At 36.6% G+C, this 18,113-nt stretch overlaps 1 protein-coding gene across 3 annotated transcripts; it reads right to left on the bottom strand.

Annotated features, from left to right (window-relative positions):
* Positions 1-341: 341 nt before the first annotated feature.
* Positions 342-14,193, bottom strand: NAA20 (N-alpha-acetyltransferase 20, NatB catalytic subunit). Of its 3 annotated transcripts, XM_079124032.1 has the most exons (7): positions 14,055-14,172; positions 10,827-10,969; positions 9,384-9,408; positions 6,524-6,614; positions 5,689-5,824; positions 1,351-1,496; positions 342-887 (listed from the first exon to the last, which is right to left on the bottom strand). In XM_079124032.1, exons 2-7 carry the CDS (start codon positions 10,868-10,870, stop codon positions 802-804), a joined length of 528 nt encoding a protein of 175 aa, XP_078980158.1. In that variant the 5' UTR covers positions 10,871-10,969; positions 14,055-14,172; the 3' UTR covers positions 342-801. The 3 variants fall into 3 exon arrangements, with proteins under 3 accessions (XP_078980158.1, XP_078980157.1, XP_078980159.1); XM_079124031.1 differs by lacking the exon at positions 10,827-10,969 and having other exon boundaries at positions 14,055-14,193; XM_079124033.1 differs by lacking the exons at positions 1,351-1,496; positions 10,827-10,969 and having other exon boundaries at positions 14,055-14,193.
* Positions 14,194-18,113: the final 3,920 nt, after the last annotated feature.

Consider the following 18,113-nt stretch of genomic DNA (forward strand, 5'->3'; position numbering starts at 1 on the left):
AAACTACCTGTAAAAACACATGGTCAGCTATGGTCTGGTTTCTTTAGGAATTAAGTTCTTTTTCCTCTTAAAAAACAAAATCAAAAACCACATCAGCATCTTTTTGTATTTAGGAAGGCAGGATTTAAACAGTACTGAGAGACAAGAAGAAAATCCAGGAAACAAGTTGGAATAATTTGTACATGATAATAAGCTTAACTGTGCCAGGCAGGGATTATTTCAGATGTGACTTTTTAAAAAGTTTTATATGTAATTAAAAAAAAGTAAGAAAAACATATCTAAATGATGTCCTTTCATAATCTTGATTTAGTTGTACAAATGTCCAACATACACCCAGAAAACATAGTCAACAATGTATTTTATTATACATCTTAGATTTGTACATTTCATATATGCTTTTAAAGCTTCAATTAACAGTTCAATACAAAATAAAAAATATATATATATGTATATATATATATATATATGCAGCAGTGGTTCTCAGGCACAGATTTTAGAAGGTTGGAGCAAGTCTTTTTTCCCGGCGTATAGTGAATATTATGAACCATGATAGTGGAAGGTTTCCTTCTGACCTAGCTGCCTTCTTGATTGAATTTTATATTAGCGCAAACAGCTTTAAGACATGTGATATTGCTAAATGGGAACAATGAGACTGAAAATAATGTTTATAACCTGTATTTTCTTAAAGTCTTTAAGACCTAAATGATTACTTTTCTCCTAATAGCGCTCCAAGATCATCCAATGAAAATAATATTGTCCATAAACTATTTGGAACAACTGCCTAAGAACCACTGCCTATGGTTATTCAATGTCTTCAGGCCTCACAGGATGAGGTAATGGTATGATGGATTTCTTCTCGGTGTCCCTGGAAAGTGCCTTCCTCATATCTGTTAGGAAGCAAAGTTTAATGTGAACACCCAAGTATCAAAACACTTCATTCATATCAAACTTAAAATGTACATAGGTAAAGTTCCCATAAAAGATTCTGTCCCATACTCCCACTTCCAAACTCTAAGAGAAATGTATTTATAAATGAGACTTCCAATTAAAAATATATCAGATGCTAACCAAACCCCACCCAGGATTTAACTCATCATACACGTTTGTTCTTATTAGTGAAATATCATACTCTCAATATTGTGAAAAAATAATTTACAAAAACTGACCACTGGTTAGTTAATGTAAGTTGACCACTAATAAGTTTGTAAAGGTAGGTTAAAGGAGATTTAAATATCAAAATCTAATGTGATTACTTTTAATATATTAAAATAGTTAAATATTTCAACCTGGAGAGAAAAAATTAACTGTTCTGGCTTCCTCTTGGAGTTACTGCTTTGGAAGGGAGCTTACCATAAGCATCCTCATCGGGCTCCCCGTTGCTGGCTGAATAGTACTCTATGACCGTCCTATACACACTGTAGCCCAACTGCTTGTACATGTTGACTGCAACTTGGTTAGATACTCTTACAAAGAGATCAACAAAAAATCCACCCTTTCTTTAAAAAAAAAAAAAAAAAAAAAAAAGTTGGAATGTGAGAAACCCTAGGAAGTAATAAATACAGGTTTTTTAAAACAACACTTGTTTTTACTTTGCTTTTACTACTACTCAGTAATAGGACTTTGCAGCTTGACAACTCTGCGGTACAAAAAGATGACTGTTTTTGGAAAACAGTCAAAAGCTGTAATACATGTTATCTTAAAATTCTCTACAATTTTGCTACTGGTTTTTAAAAATTACTGTGTACTTTATGTCACAGTAATTGTTATGCTTGTTTTATAAGAGAGTCACGGCACATGGTGTTTTCTCTCACATGCACAAAGGGGAGATTATTAAGCCAAGTAGCCCCAGCAGGATGCTGGTCACAGCCCTGAAGCCCACAGGTCTCTGGTAACATGCATTCACTCACTCAGCGGTCTCTACATCCTAACCCTTGTGACCAGACTATTATCTGTTTTTTGTTGTAGATTTACCATCTATTATAGTTTAGTTCTTTCAGTTTGTTGACTATATGTAATGGAATCAGACTTTATGCATTCCTTTGTGATTCGCTTCAGTTAGCACTGTGGGCCCACCTCATGAGTAGCTGGAGCTTGTTCACCTTCATGTGTTAAGCATTCCACCATATGAATGTACCACAAGCCATCCATGATCCTACTGATAAGCAATTCCAGTTTGTACTATTAGGATTTATGCTGCTGGGGCTGGATATATCTCAGTGGTAGAACCCCTGCCTAGCACATGTGTCAGGCACTGCGTTTAATCCCCGGTAGTGCCAAAAAAGAAAAAAGAAAAAATACAACCACCACCACCATAAACTATGCTACTATGAAAACTTTCATTGACCATCTTGTGGAATAGTATCATCTAAGGTCTATAACTAGGAGTGCAATTGCTGTGTCACAAAGTATGCACATTTTCAACTTTATTAGACAATGCCAACCTGTTTTCCAACCTGCTTGTAAAACTTACCCTTCTACAAGTGGATGAGACGCCATCCCACAATAACAAGGTTTAATGCATCTGACATTTTTATTTTTGCCAGTCTTGTGGTGTAATGATATCTCAGTGTGGTTTTAATTTCCATTTGATTACTAACAAGGCTGAATATATTTCTGGTTATTGACCATTCAGATTTCTCCTATTCAATACTTGGTGATCTTTCAGTTCCCCCAGCTGCAGCTGTCTATGTATTCTGGATATTCAGTATTCCATAATATGCTTGTGGCTTGTCTTATCATTATCTTTAATGTATCTTTTGATGAACAAATTTCTTCCATGTAAGGTTGAACATAAAAACCCTCCCCTTACAGTTAGCACATGTTATGGCCTGTTCAAGTTATTCTTTTGTACCCTGAGGTCACAGAAATATCCTCCTATCTTATATTCAAAAAGCTTTTCAGCTTTGCTTTTCACATCTAGGTTTTTAATAAATCTGGAATTGATGTGGGTATGTTAAGCTAGTGACCATGAAATACACTGACTAGAGGTTTTTTGTTATTTTTTTTATTTTTTATTTTTTTAGGTTAAGGATACTCTCCTAATTCCTAGTTGGCTAGCAGGTTTTTTTTTTTTTTTTTTTTTAAACCAAGAATGAATATTGGATTTTATCAACTTTAATGCATTTAATGAAACAACACTTGTTCTCCTTTAGTGTGAAGTTAAAACAACCTTGCTCCTGATTTTACCCACTGAACCCATTTTGCCCAGGATTTTTCTGGGATTTTGTACTTAAGTAGTGAGATTTTCTCAGATCTTACTTTCTCACGTTTTTTGTCAAATTTTGTTATCAAGGTTATCCTAGCCTTAAAAAATAAGTTGAATGCTCCAAGATTCTTTTTGTGTAAAAGTGACCTTGCAATAGTTATTTCTTAAATGTTTATTGAAATTTGCCAGAAAAGCCAAAGCTCTCTTTGCAGAAAGTGTTGTGTAGCTCCTGATTGAAGTCCTGTAAGGTAGTGGTTGGCTTATAACTTACTTTTGTACTGCCCTCAAGATAAAAATGGCTTTTATAATTTTGAAGAGTTAAAAATAAATTAATATAAGACAATGAAACAGACCTCAGGTGGCCTGAAAACTCTAAATATTTATTCTCTGGTTCAGAAAAGGTTCACTGACCTTCATTCTATACCCTTAACAATTTGTTTGATTGTTCTGTCAAGAAGGATGTCCCAATCTCCCATTGTAATAATCATTTGTCTATTTATCTTTGTTGTTTTGTCAAGTCTGGGGTTTTTATTTTGAATTTATATCACTGAGTACACAAAATTTCTAATATCTTTTTGATGGATTAAATCTTTTACCTGTGTACAGTGATCCTTCTTTATTCTGGTAATAAATGTTCAACTATAATGTAACTTAATGGAAGTATACCAACTAACTTTCTGTTAGACTTTGCATGACATGATACCTTAAAATTTTTCTTTCAATCTTTCTGTATTTTTTAGTCTTTATAAATATTTCCTGTAAGTACTTCTTAACTGGAATCATTAGTCCTAACATTTCCCATTCTAATTACTGACAGTTTGGATTCATAGCTACTACTTTATTTCATACTTTTTGTCTTGCCAGCTTGAATTTCCTTTTTCTCTTCTTTTGGACTGATTTTTTTCATTCAAATGTATATAAATTATATATTACTAAAATTTTTCTTCCCTTCCTTATTCAGTCTAGGCAAAACTTTAAAAAAAACTATAAGAGTCAACTTCTTTTGCAGCTAACACCAACACCATTTCCTTTATCCTCTAAAGGGATTGGCATCCTACTTGGCTCAGAATGTTTGTGACCACAGTTACTTCTTTAAAAACTTGCCTTTATTAAATTCAATAATTATGTGAAAATTAAGCCTCCAGAGCCTTTTCCCATATCTATCCACTTTCCTGCTACTCTCAGACATTTACATTGAGAAAGAAATAGCATCTGGATAACTGGTCAGACTTACATATCTTGACTTTTCTAGAATGGGAGATGGGAGGAGAAGCCTTCTTTCCTGTAGTGAAGGTGTTTGAAATACGTCTCTCTACTTTTTACTTCACATAGTGAAGGTGTTTGAAATATGTATCTCTCTCTTTTTAAATGTCATAAAGTTGGCAGTTCCCAAACTGCACTGAGGTACCCCAAATTCACAGAAGGGCCATAGTATATTCAAGATGTTCAGGGAAAACACAGAAAAACTTTGTATGTCAGATACTGGCAAACAACTAGTTCAAAGTAGTTAACAAATTCAACACTATGCTACATTCCTTTTACTTACGTAATATTTTATGAAGCTGGGTTTCTGGCAGTTGCTGTGATTTTAGAAAGCACTAGTGCCACGTGAATATCAATGGGAAACAGGAATGCAGGTGGTGGTGAATCTGTTTCCAAGGTTTAAGAAATCATTCAGCCAAGCACTGTAGAATACACCTATTAATCCCAGCTACTTGGGAGGCTAAAGCAGAAGGATCACAAGTTCACAAGACTAGGCCAGCCTCAGCAACTTAGCAAGACTCTGTCTCAGAATAAAAATAAAAGGAACTGGGGATGTATGTAGCTCACTGGTAGAGTGCCCCTGGGTTCCAAAAAAAAAAATTTTTTTTTTGTTTTTAAACCCAGGGACACTCTAGCACAAAAATGTTTTTAAAACATCATTCAATGTCCTTGGTGCACACATCTCATTAAAAGATAACCAATTAAATATGAAATGAAAATGCATGTTATTTCTATAGATCTTTTTTTCAAAGTGGCTACTAGCTGTTAGGCTTATAAGTACTTATTAAACTTAAACTTAAGATGGAACTATTTTCTTTTGGTATAGGAATGCTGGAAAATTCAATAAGATACTCAGGACAATGTTAACAAAATTTAGGAGCATATGTCACTGTGGCAAGAACACAAAAATAAACCTTCCTTGAAGGTTAGTCTTTGATCTCATCAGGTATCCAGAGTATAGGCCTATGGCAGGTCACTCTGAGGAAACTCTGCCTTAATTTTCCTCAATGGCAAAACAGGAACAATGACATCACTTTGAATGTGTAACAGAACAGTTCTAAGAACTACTAGAGGTTGAAAATGAAAACCCTGTAAAGTGAAAAGACACAGCAGCTACTCAGTCAGAAGTGGAGAAAAAAATCTCACAAATGTTTTACAGACAAAAATGAAATGGTGAAGATTTGTAAGTCACTAAGTGTATTTGAAAAACTGGATCTCACCTTTCTGAAATCTCCTCTAATAACTCCATAAGTTTAGCAGCCAAACCAAGGCGTCGAAATTCAGGGGCAACAGACAAAGCTGTGACATGCCCATGCCATTCTTCCCTGGCTACTGAGCCTTCTGCTTTACCCATAACTGCCGACAACAACAACAACAACAAAAAAGCATTCAGTAATTTAGACACACTGATTTACACATAAAATTACTGTTTGGCACATTTTTATAAAGGAAACTAATAACAAAGTTTACACTGTTAAGTATCCAGTTAGTGCTATTTATCTGAAAATTTCACTTGCAAATGAAATACCACATCTGGTTCTAGAATCAGACAGGAAAAGTTTTCATGAGGGTATGTATATATGTGGGTATGTACATAGAATGGAGACAATTCATAGCTCAAATTTTTGTTAGTAATGGTACTAATTCAATGAGGAAACTACAATCCACACATGTGCCAAATAAACCACAATATAAATACAGAATGAAAGATCCAAGAAAATATTAGATCATGTCTGCCTTGTTCACTGATATATCCCTTGGGCCTAGCACAATTGCTAAAACAGAAGAGAACAGTAAGCTGTTGAGTAGTTGAAAAGAAAATAAAACACAGGCATCATGATTCCAATTCTACAGCCTAAAACAATCATGTTGAAACCTATATTAAAATCTTAACTTTGGGCTGGGGTTGTGGCTCAGTGACAGAGCACTCGCCTAGCATGCTTGAGGCCCTAGGTTTGATCCTCAGCACCACATAAAAATAAAGGTATAAAAAAATGTATTTTTCTAAAATCTTAACTACCTACCCAAAAAAAGTGCTAGGGGTATTATACTTACTATAACCCATTAATTCTCCACCAGGTGCCTCTGCAACGATGAAATACTCAGGCCAGTGGGCAAGGTACTGTAAGTAAAAAGGAATCCCATACTAGATCCTGTTAAGGAGCATGAAAAGTAATGGACGGTAAAAAGTTTCCTTAAAACAAAACAAAAAACATAATTGTTACTTTATCTTCAGCTCTATTAAATTTCTAATTATGTCATTACATGAAATATTTAAGTTAGCACTGGCTTTTTTTAAGACTGCGTGGAATGGAGACTGGTAGAAAGCACAGAACCAGGACTCCAAAGTTCTGGTACAGTCTTCTATACCACATCTGGTACAGGATGATCATTCTGTATTAAAGTCTCTGTGTAGCATTTATCATCACCTGAGATTCTTATTTTGTTAACCATCCATCTACCCAAGGACTACGAATGTTGGATTTACTCTATGGTACTTGGCACTTAAGAAGATGTTCAATACATTTATCTTTCCATAATTGCATTGGAAAATTAATGGCTAGTTCCTACTCTGGCTTCAGTCATGAAACTGAAAATAACCACAACCTATATCCTTTCAGAGGCAACTTAACAATTACCTATTTTTTTCCCCCTCCACTGATTCAAATTTCAATAATGCAGATAAAATCCGATGAAAGGAATCAAGTATAGATCGGCTCATTACTTAACTTTTTGACCCTAGGGGGTCCTTACTGATCTGAACTCGCTCCTATATGTCTTCTCAAGTAAGCACTCTGATACAATTTAATGAGAGGATACCATCAATTATACAAAGAAGCTTTGTGGCAGTGTTTGCCTAGCCTGCACAAAGCCCTGGGTTTGATACCAGTGCTGTTAAAAACAAAAGAGAGAGAGAGAGAGAATGAGTTTCTGGAAAATTACTCAAAAGTTAAATTCTTCAAATTCTCAAACTCTCCTCTGAGGAAAAGTCATTATTTTGAAGAACTCAAACAACCCTTAACATGGGCCATCCGATCTTCCTGCCATGCAGCCAAGACACCTTAATCATTTCTCCTCTTGCTAATGGAGGAGCCCTTGAAATCTTCCCATCTCCCCTAATCCCCAAATCAACCACTAGGACCTAACAGGTTTCAAATACATACTCACTTGGATTATGGGATTTTTTTAACTGTAAAATTTAAATGCCACTTGAAGCACACTGTGTAAGCTGATTTGCATTCTAATATTTCCTTTATTATGCAGTAAAAATTTTCCTTTGGCATTCAAAATTCTTCAAAAACCTTTTACTTTTTTTAAGACATGGTGATAACTTTAGTTAAAATTAGTCATAATTTTAAAAATAACAAATGAAAACTTTGGGGATTTTTCTTTTCTATTCAATTTTGTTCCTACTCTGCAGTCCTCTTGTAGCCTGTACCTATAGTTAATTGTTACTGCTATATATAGATTCCCTTATATGAAGACAATTTAAATATCCTGTCTCCTGTCAGGGACATCTGGGTCATTTCTAGTTTCTCAAGAAATTTTTTAAATCCTTCATGGATACATTTTATTTAACTATATCCTTGTTATGTGTGAATGTTACTCCAAAATTTTAACATAATTCTCCTGAAATAATTTTTATAATGATGTAACTCAGGGGTAGCAAACTCTCTAAAGGGCTAAAGAGGAAATTTACTTGTGGACCATACAGTTTCTGTTGTATCAACTCAAACTGAAAGCCACAGACAACAAATTAGTCAGCACAGACATGTCTCAATATACTTTTATTTACAAAAACAAAGTGGGCCAAATTTGCTTACCCATGACAAAAACTGCCTCTATTTTTTAAATTATTATTATTTTTGCTTTTAGGAAATGGAATCTGAGTATTACATTTCAAAAACACCTTCCAGAGAGACTGTACCAGCTGATACTGTCACTAGCAATTTATGAGAATGCTTTTTATCTCATCATCATTATCAATACTGAGTTTTACCTTTTTCTTTAATTTCTGGATCATCTGCTCTGTTATATTTGGTATCTCATTTTGATTTAAGTTTGCATGTCTTTTGACTGGTAAGACTGAACTCTTTACAAACTCTTAATATGTTCACTAGTTTCTACTATATCCTCTTTTGTTAAATTATCAATTAACAGAATCTCCTATCCATCTGCAATAGACATAGAGCATAATCCAGAAATCCAACGTTGAATTTTATACCACTGAAGATATGTAGGTTATCTGTTACAGCAGTATAACCAAGAACACTCTAACTTTCCATATTATGCCCATTTTTCTATTGGGATTATGACAGAGATTATTGATTATTACCCCAAATCCTTTATTCACTTTAACAAGTCCCAATTTCAAGTTGGACATATTTCTGGATTACAAATAGACTACACAGGTGGGGTAGGAGACAGGTGTGTTATGATGCTTAGCAAAATTACCCTTAAAATGGAAGGACACACTCACCTCCCCTCTGTTGATTCTGCTGCCATACTGATGGTTTGTTCTGGAGCCACCTGGAACAGGAAAACCAAAGCTACCCTGGGAATGATATGATGATTAAATCGCAAAGAGGCTGGTTGCTGGAGACTTCATTCAGAGGGAGACAGCCATCTTGTTGAAGTCACTGTACTTTCTGGTTTATACATACAGCCATGCTACTACTGAGGGGCAAGGTGGGCAACAGAGCTATAATATTACAGATTTATGTAAAGTCATTGTATTAGCAGTTTGCCAGGCAGACTTAAGACAACTCTTGTTCTCGTTTTTTAAAAAGTGGTTTACAGGTTTTTAAAGTTTAACACTCGTGTCTACTTTTTCCTTTTATTTCTCCATTTTGCTTACTGAGTAAATCTTCATTTAACTCTTTTTTTTTTTTTTTTTTTTTTTTTTAAAGGATACAGTTTCTGTAAGCGGGTCCAAGTTACTGAAAGAAACAAAAGAAATATCAAAATAAGCAATGTTTACAAAAACCAGTTTTAATAAAACTGCCAAAACTAAAAATAATATGCCACAGGGAAACAAAACAGGCTTAATCCACAACTTTAAAACTAACCTTTGAGCCAAGGAAGATGGTTTTATACTACCTAGTAGCCATCATGAGCAGTCAACAGCAACAATAAAGTTATCTATACATTTTCATTTAATTGCTTCTTTACAAATTATTTTACAGTTAACAAATTGCATTAGAATCTTCTATATGACAATAAATTGTTAGTGAAACTGGGGACCAATTAGGCATGTATCTAGTATCACGTATACAGGCAGAAGGTCAAACTCGCCTGCTACCCAACCTTATCACATGGATTCTACCTGACTGCAGGAACTTCCCTTACAATTTCTTCTTTCTCTTTTCCACCTTATAAATATAACCACTCAGTTTTTACTTACCCACTCCTACATTTCCACCAGCCCCATTCCTATGCTCGCAATTGTATATTTTTGGAGGAGGCTTTCCCAACCTGGCCCTGGTGCCAGATGTAGTATCACACCATCCCCAAATCATCACTCTTAAAACCCATATCCTCTATCCCCAACCAGCTCTGGCCCCTTACTTTCCTGTTCATTTGATGGAACCATTATTTTTTCAGACATAAATCAGCAACTTTAAACCACCTTCTTCCCATTTCTAGTCAAATTCTTTGGGACCCTTAACAATGCCATATTAAATCCTCTAGTCCAGTAGTTCTCAACCTTTTTGGTTTCAAAAACCTCCTTTATACTAAAAAAAAAAAAAAAAGTATTCAACTTTTGTTTAGATAAGTTATATCTATTGGTGTTTTAAAATTCAAAAAGTTATTTATTCATTTAAAATCTATCAGTTAGATGTTAACATGAATAACTTTACCAAGAAATAACTAAATTTTGGAAAACAAACAAAATTTAGCAACAACAATGACACTTTTAACAATTTTGCAATGCCTGGCTTCAAAGGACCACCTAAATTTTCAAGGATTTGTTATGCTTGCTGTTAAAAGATAACACATCAGGAAAACTCTATGGCTGTATGGTATCCTTTTAAAAGAATCAGAGTGAAAAGGAATTTAAAATAAACAAAAAAACCTTCTCAGTATAATGAAAATAGTTTTGTTCGTGCAGAACTCCAAAACAATCCTGGGAACCCCGCAGAGCCTTGACCCTCACCTGGAGAATCACTGCTCTAACACAGTGTGGGGATTCACTCTCCTATACTTCTTGACTACTTCATATCCTCTCGTCTCACCTCGACTCTCCAACAGGTTGCCCCCTTCTCTAGCTCAGCTGCTTCCTATTTCATCACAAAGAAAATACAACAGTAAGAAGAGAGGAAAGTGTAACCAAAGTCCCACCAGTGAATCCACCCACCTAATGACCACCAGATGCTTGCTTGCTCTTCTGTCACTAGGCATGGAGTGTCAGCCAGCAGATCCCACCCCTCTCACTACTCAGGACCCTGCTCTTGCAATTCTTTCTCTCCTGTATCTGCATCTTCAATTTCTGTCTCCTCCCTAGAAGAAATGTACAAATAGGATTTACACTTAGTCATCAGCAGCTCTTAACATAGTTCCTCATTGCTTCTACCTGAAATGCTCTCTTCACTTGGCTTCAGAGACTCCTTAAGGTTTTTCTCCCACCTCAGTTACCAGTCTGCCTCATTCTAGCAATTGACACCCTTAGGTATATTCTAGGCTTTTCTTTCTACAGTTATTCCATCACTAGTGTCATACAGTCTCCTGGTAACCTGCCACCATTCACATAGTGTGGACCCTCAAATTCCTGTCTTTAGTCCAGACCTAAATTTGAGGCCCCCATCCCCCTAGAAGCCTATCTGACCTTTCTACTCTTGGTTCACTTGACAGAGAAGCCCAGGTAAAAATCTTGGATTTTCCAAGATCTAGGCCTAGTAACTCTGACTTCATCTCTTACACTCCTGTACACACTCTACACCAGCCACACTGGCTGATCTTCCTATTTGAAATATCTTTTGCACAGATATCTTTACCATTCCTACTGACTTAAGTTCTTGGTATCCAAATGACTCACTCTCATTTCCCCTAGGTCTTTCTTCAATGACATTTTCCCGGAACACCCTATCTAAAGTTGAATCCCTACACACTTCCAATTTTCCTTTCCTGCTTCTATTTTTTTCCTTTGTACTGAACACTAAGTTACAATTACCTATTTTATCTCTAAAATGTGAATTCCATAAATACATCAATTTTTTTCTTCTTTTCATTGCTGCTCTAGCATTGCCATATAACAGGCACTCAAATATTTTTCCAAGGACAAAATATCAGTTAAATTAATTCCAACAGTCTACACCCAATGCTTCTTTCAATTCCTCCTGCAACACCTAACCTGCATGATTTTGTTTCCAATCAAAATGACAATAAAAGGAGTGAGAAAGTGGGGAGAAAGTGAGCTCCCATACACCTTATTGGTATATCTGAAGAGGCCTTAGCAAGTCAGGTGATCTGAAATCTAAAGTTTGATTATAGTGCTCATGAGTATATCCTTCTACTTTATTCATTTTCATATAAAACAATACTGTCTCTTTCTAAATCTTTGTGATTCTCCAAGAAGCTTTGCCTTGTCTATTCCTGAAACTTCAGCCACCATGTCACCTCCCATCTGCACCTCCTAAACCTGAGCCTTTGTCAAGTCATCATCTCTGGGCCATTGCCAAGGACTCCTAAGTGGCTTACCTGCCTGGTTCACTTCCTCTATTCACCTCACACCCCACAAAGCACACTGGTTAAGAGTTCAGTCTGCCTTCCACATCTGTGGGTTCTGCATCCTTGGATTCAACCAACTTTAGATTGAAAATATGTGAAAAAACATTGCATCCATACCTTTAAATGTAGACTTTTTTGGTCATCAGTCCCCAAATAACCCAGTAAAGCAACTATTTACAAGACATTTATATGAAGCATTGTAAGTAATTTAGAGATAATTTAAAGTGTGTGGGGGGAACAAAGGTTATATGCAAATAGTATGCCAATGTAAATAAGGAACTTGATCATCATTGGATTTTGGTATCCATGTTGGATCCTAAAAAAAATCCCCCATGGATACCAAGGGACTTGTATTAGTCCTCAGAACAGTGGTCTTAAACAACAGAGAATTTGCTTTTACAAATAGCCACTATAGTCAGGGATCAACTTTTTAAGAACCACCAGGGTCAATCTCCTTGGATAAGATTCCTGGATCCACCCATTCCCACTTAAGGGTTCAATCACTTGGGGCAATTCATGTAAGCTTGCAATACCTTACTTTACTTATTTAAAAAAAAAAAAAATGATGTCAGCACAACACAGAATTGTGTGAATTAAGTGAGCTTTCAGAACAGGTGTGTAGGGGACAGTGAGAAATCAACAAAAGTCAGGCCGAACATAAAATTCTTCCAATTGAATCAAGTTTAAACCTCTCTACAATGGATCCAAAGACCAGCTTCACCAGTTTCTGACTGCGCAGTTACAGAAATCAACTACTATAATTTACACTGATCCCAGCAGTCTGACTAAAATACCCTTCTCCAGAACAAACTTCCTCCTTCCCCACATTTTCCGCATCCTTCAAGTCTTACTCTTTAAGATGTTCCTAGCCACCTCATCCTAAAGTTTTTTTTTCATGTTCCTAACACTGAAATCTGAACCACTGGTCCTTAGTTTTCACTTACTGCACTGTTGTTTTTAAAAGTGGAAACTAACAGATGGACAAAAGTGTGATAAGACCAGTGAAGTAAAATTTAAACTGTAAATATACAGGTGGTATCTATAGGATCTCAAGGTAAAATTCTTTCAACTCTTCTAAGTATTCAGGAATTTTGATGATAAACTGTTTTCTTAAAAAAAAAAAGTACTTGCAAGTCACAGGTCTTGCCTTAACTCAGAATGAAAGAAACTGCACCCAGGTCTCTGCATACAGTGGATCTCCACAATGATCTGCCCTCTTCCTGGACTCCTCAACAGAAAAAAAAGTTGTCTACTCCGGGGATGCGCAGATACAGTAACTAAACGTTCAAACCCAACGACTGCGACATCACCTTCTGCGGTGGGACACAATGATGACAATGTTACTTCATAAGATACAATTTAACCAATGGATTTGTTCCCAACCAACACTTAGCTATTGACCTCGGTCGGAACCTCACAACATCCTCCGCCGCGGGTACTTTAGAGTGTCCACGGCACCCAAAAGTCACTAAGCGATAAGTAGCAGAACCAAGCGTTGAGCCCAGGCCGCCGGCTAGGGATCGCTTGCCCACCTCGCTCCATCACCCCAGCGCATTCTGACAACGACCTGGAGTCGGCCCCGGCGTTGCCCGGTAGCCAGGAGCACGCAGGGTTAAAGAATGAAGTTTAAGTGCCTTGACTGAGGTCACCAATGCTAGCGCGCAATCAGTCCCGGGTCCATCAGGCCTCGGACCCCCGCAGCCCCGAAGAATACGCCTGAGTCTGCCGGCTGGGGTGACTCCCCCAGGCCCCGGCCTGGGTGAGGGGGTCCAGCCGGGGGCGCAGCTTGGGACAGAGCTGGCAGTCCCGGAAGTGGGGCCCAGCCAGGAGCTGCCGGCTCAGGGCATGTCTCACTCACATGTTGTTGAAGCGAAACAAGTCGTCGCAGGTGAAGGCCCGGAGCGTGGTCATCTCGCCACCACCACCCGAGAAAGCCGGCTCGTCTCGACCCTGTGCTCACCCCGCCGGAAGTCGCCCCGCGCGCGAGGAAAACTACTTCCGGGTCTCAGGTTGGTTGGCAGCAACGGCAGCGATGCAACTCCCTCTGGCGGCCATAGTCAAAAATTGCAAGACCACTCATGTAAGGTCTCTGGGCGCCGGAGCAGACAGGTCGGGGGTGGAGGATACTGTTGGTACCCAGAACTTTGCAACCGCTCTACGGGAGCGACTGATAGTGTAATCACCTAGGAAGGAGAAAAACGCTGTCAGGGATTAGGAAACCAAAGCACGAGAGATTCAGAATCACAGGGGAACCCCATAGCAAACCAGGTTAAAAAGAAATGGGAGGATTCTCCATCCAGGGTGTCCCGACCCAAAGATGCAAAACGCGAGTGTGATCTGATCTTTTATAGTACCACGTTTAAAAACATAAAATTTATTTTTTATTTTTTATTTTTTATTTTTTGCGGTGCTGGATGTTAAACACCAGATACTTATACATGCCAAGCAAGCACTTTACCACTGAGCTATGTACATACCCAGTCCTTTAAAATTTTATTTTGAGACAGGGTCTCACTAAGTGACTGATTGACTTGCGATCCTACTGTCTCAGCCAATTGAAAATAGCTGGGATTGCAGGGCTATATTGCCACACTTGGTTAATATTAAGAATATATTTTATTTTACCCAATATACCTAAAATATACAAAAGGTATTAATGGAATATTTTCTTTTTTTTAGTGCTAAGACTTTGAAATATGGTGTGTATTTTCCATTTACAGCATATTTCAACTTGAAAGAACAATCAACATGGCAAATACTTGCTCTAAATTTTGATTTCATAAAATGTATGACGAAAAAGGAGATTCACACATTCAAATGATCCCAAACATATTATTTTCAAATAACTGAATTGAATTTCAGTTTTTAAATGTAAGTTAAAAGTTTAAAATTCCATTCTTCAGTCACACCAGCCAAAATTTAAGCATCCAACAGCTCCATGGGTAGTGGCTACCAAAGTAGACGACAGAGGTACAAAGATTAAGAAATTAGCACATCCTGCTTGATTTGGGAGATTCTTTCCCTTCTACCCCCTTTCTGAGCAACAGTTGAAATGGTCTTGGGGGATAGATTGCAGAGGTCAAACCAAGTCAAATAACTAATCAGAAAAAGTGTCAATTCCAAGGCCTTCACATCCCTAATTATTTGTGGCCCAAGTTATTCCACAGAAACCTCTACCCACACTTATGGCCCAGGCATGGCAGAAAAAGAGAAATCAAATGGTTGAAGAAGTAGATAACCCCAATAACAAGAATCTCCAAGATCCAAGCTCATCTCCAGGCATTGTTTCCAAAATCTCAACTATGTATGAATATAAATGCAAATGAAACCCTAGGAGTTTCAAATTCATGACCACAGGTACTGCAAATGCCATAGGAGGGCAGAATGTGAAACCATGAGCTCAGTTACTGCCTGCTAAGCATTTAAACGAAGAGAAATTATAGAGGCAATTTCCTATCAGTAAAATGTGTTGCATTAAATAAATGTTAAAGAATATTTTTAGAAAAGGTAAAATTGTGATTCTTATACAAATGTAAAATGAACATATGTTAAAGATGTTGACTCATTTGTTAGTGAAAGAACAAGTAAGATGTGACAGCCAGTTCCAAGGAGAATTTTAAATGCATAAGGCACTCAGGACTACTGAAATGTATACACAGATAGGTGTAAAACTGGTCAATGTTGACTGCTCAGTCATCCAGTGCGTCTCCACTGGACACAATATGATGCATTTATATTTTTGTGGAGAAGAAAGTTTTCATCACTATCAATATCCTACAGCTTCTACAGCTTGCAGATTTGTAAAACAGGTGAAAGAAAATAAAAGAGAAAATTTAGAAGGTTCCACAGGATGAGACACCAGTTCTACTTTTTTTGGGGGGTGGGGGTCATATCAAAGCTTCACAATTTTTTCTGACATGAACTAAGTGTTGATTTTAATTTTATTAATTGTGAAGTTTTGATGGTTATCATAATTTTTCTCTGGTTCTGATTTATTAGCACTATAAATATCAGAGATTTATAGCTATCTTCGTACCTATATAACTAATGATATAGGATTTTGATTGGAAAAAAAAAAAAAAAAAAAAAACCAACTTCTGTGGATTTAGCACAAAGAAAGACCTGAGAGTACTGGATGCTTTGTGTCATCAAATTTCAACCTCTGATAGAAACTGTAATTCAAAATTATCATTTTGAGCCATAGATCAGCACTATCCCATAACTACAGCAATGGCAAGGCATGAGAACATGTATGAGAGCACAGAGAATATCCTGGAAACAAGCTGGAGCTTGCTTCTCTCCCTTTATGTCTACTTATTTTAAAGTAGTTATTAATACCCTTAGCTAAGCACCTTCTATGAATTAGCATCCCGAGGGTGACCAGTAAGTGCCCAGCAAGTATCTGTTGAATGGCTGAAAGAAAGATGCATTCTGGCTATACTGAAGACACTGTCATACTTAGTTTACAAATGGTATTCACATTATCAACTAAATTATTTCATATCTCTACGCCTCAGTTTCCAAATCTGTAAAAGGTCCATAGTCATAGAATCTACCTCGTGGGACTGTTATGAGGATTTGATAAGTTAATATTTATAAAGCACTTAGAACAGTACTTGCCACCTTGAAGTGACATGAAGTACTGGGCATATTTAAGAATTGAAATCTTGGAATGTAGACTATAGGAGAGGGAAAATCCTCAGCCCTAGACTCCTTAACATGCTTAGCTCGGGAATGATAGCATGTTGCTCACATGACCTGATAAGTAACTTATATCAGATGCATGTGACTTTTGAAGCCATCTCCCTTTTGTCTTACTGTGCTCCAGCCATCAGAGTACATGTGATACACTTTTGTTTGGAAGGGTTTTACAAATGAGGGCTATTTATATTTTTAAAAGCCTGTGCTGTTTTAATAAAAGGAATATATGCACATATTAATAAATTGAAGACTTATGGAAATGTTCAAAGAAGAAAGTAACAAATTACTCAACATTCTTAATGTAGAACTTCCAAGAATAAGGCATGTTTAATCTTCCAAGAATTTCAGACATCTCTTAATGTAGTTTAAAGGGACTGAGAAAGACTTTTACATAAAAGGGATTCAGATTACATAGGTTAATATTAAATAAAAGGAACTTCTTTAAAAAGAATAAAAAATAGAAATAAAAAGGTATTTCTTTAAGTTTCCTTGAATTTATCAGAAGAAAAGAAGAAAAACCAAAGAGATTGCTGAGCACACAGAAATATCGGTACCAAGGTTTCCTCTAAGTTTAAGAATGTAATATGTATATATATGAAATATGATTTCAACCTTTTAATGAAAATCATTGAGATTGAAATCACGTTTAATAATATAAATTTCAACTGAGCACACTCAGTAATGAAAGATGAGCTGATATAATTTTTATCACCTCCTCTATGTTGGTTGTATTATTGTCACTTTTCAGGATTTATATATCTGTGTCACAACTCTGTCTCCCACTTGTTTCATTTTAAGTCTGTAACTGAGTAGATGTTACACTCATCACCATTTTTTATTAGAATTTTCCCATTCCATTCTTCACTTTGGTTTGTTTATGGGTGACTGGGTTTCTTTACAGAGTTTTTTCTTTGTTTGCTTTACTTTGTTTTTCCTCATGTCTCCTGGGTGTAGGTACTCTCCAGAACTTCCTTGATTATTCAGAATGCCTGAATGGAATATTGCCCGAATATTCATGGATTCCATGTTCTCTCTTCCAGAACTTTGTAAACATAATTGCCCCATTGTTGTCTTGTGTTTAAAGTTTCTGGGGAAAAAGAATAAGGCCAATATGAGGGTTTTCTTTTTTTTTCTTTTGTTAGTGAATTTATATTGGAGTGTCAAATACAACACTTCCAGAAGTAAAACATTTCTTATAATGTATACATGAAAATGT

Source organism: Sciurus vulgaris, assembly GCF_902686455.1.
Source record: "Sciurus vulgaris genome assembly, chromosome: 2".
NCBI lineage: Eukaryota > Metazoa > Chordata > Mammalia > Rodentia > Sciuridae > Sciurus > Sciurus vulgaris.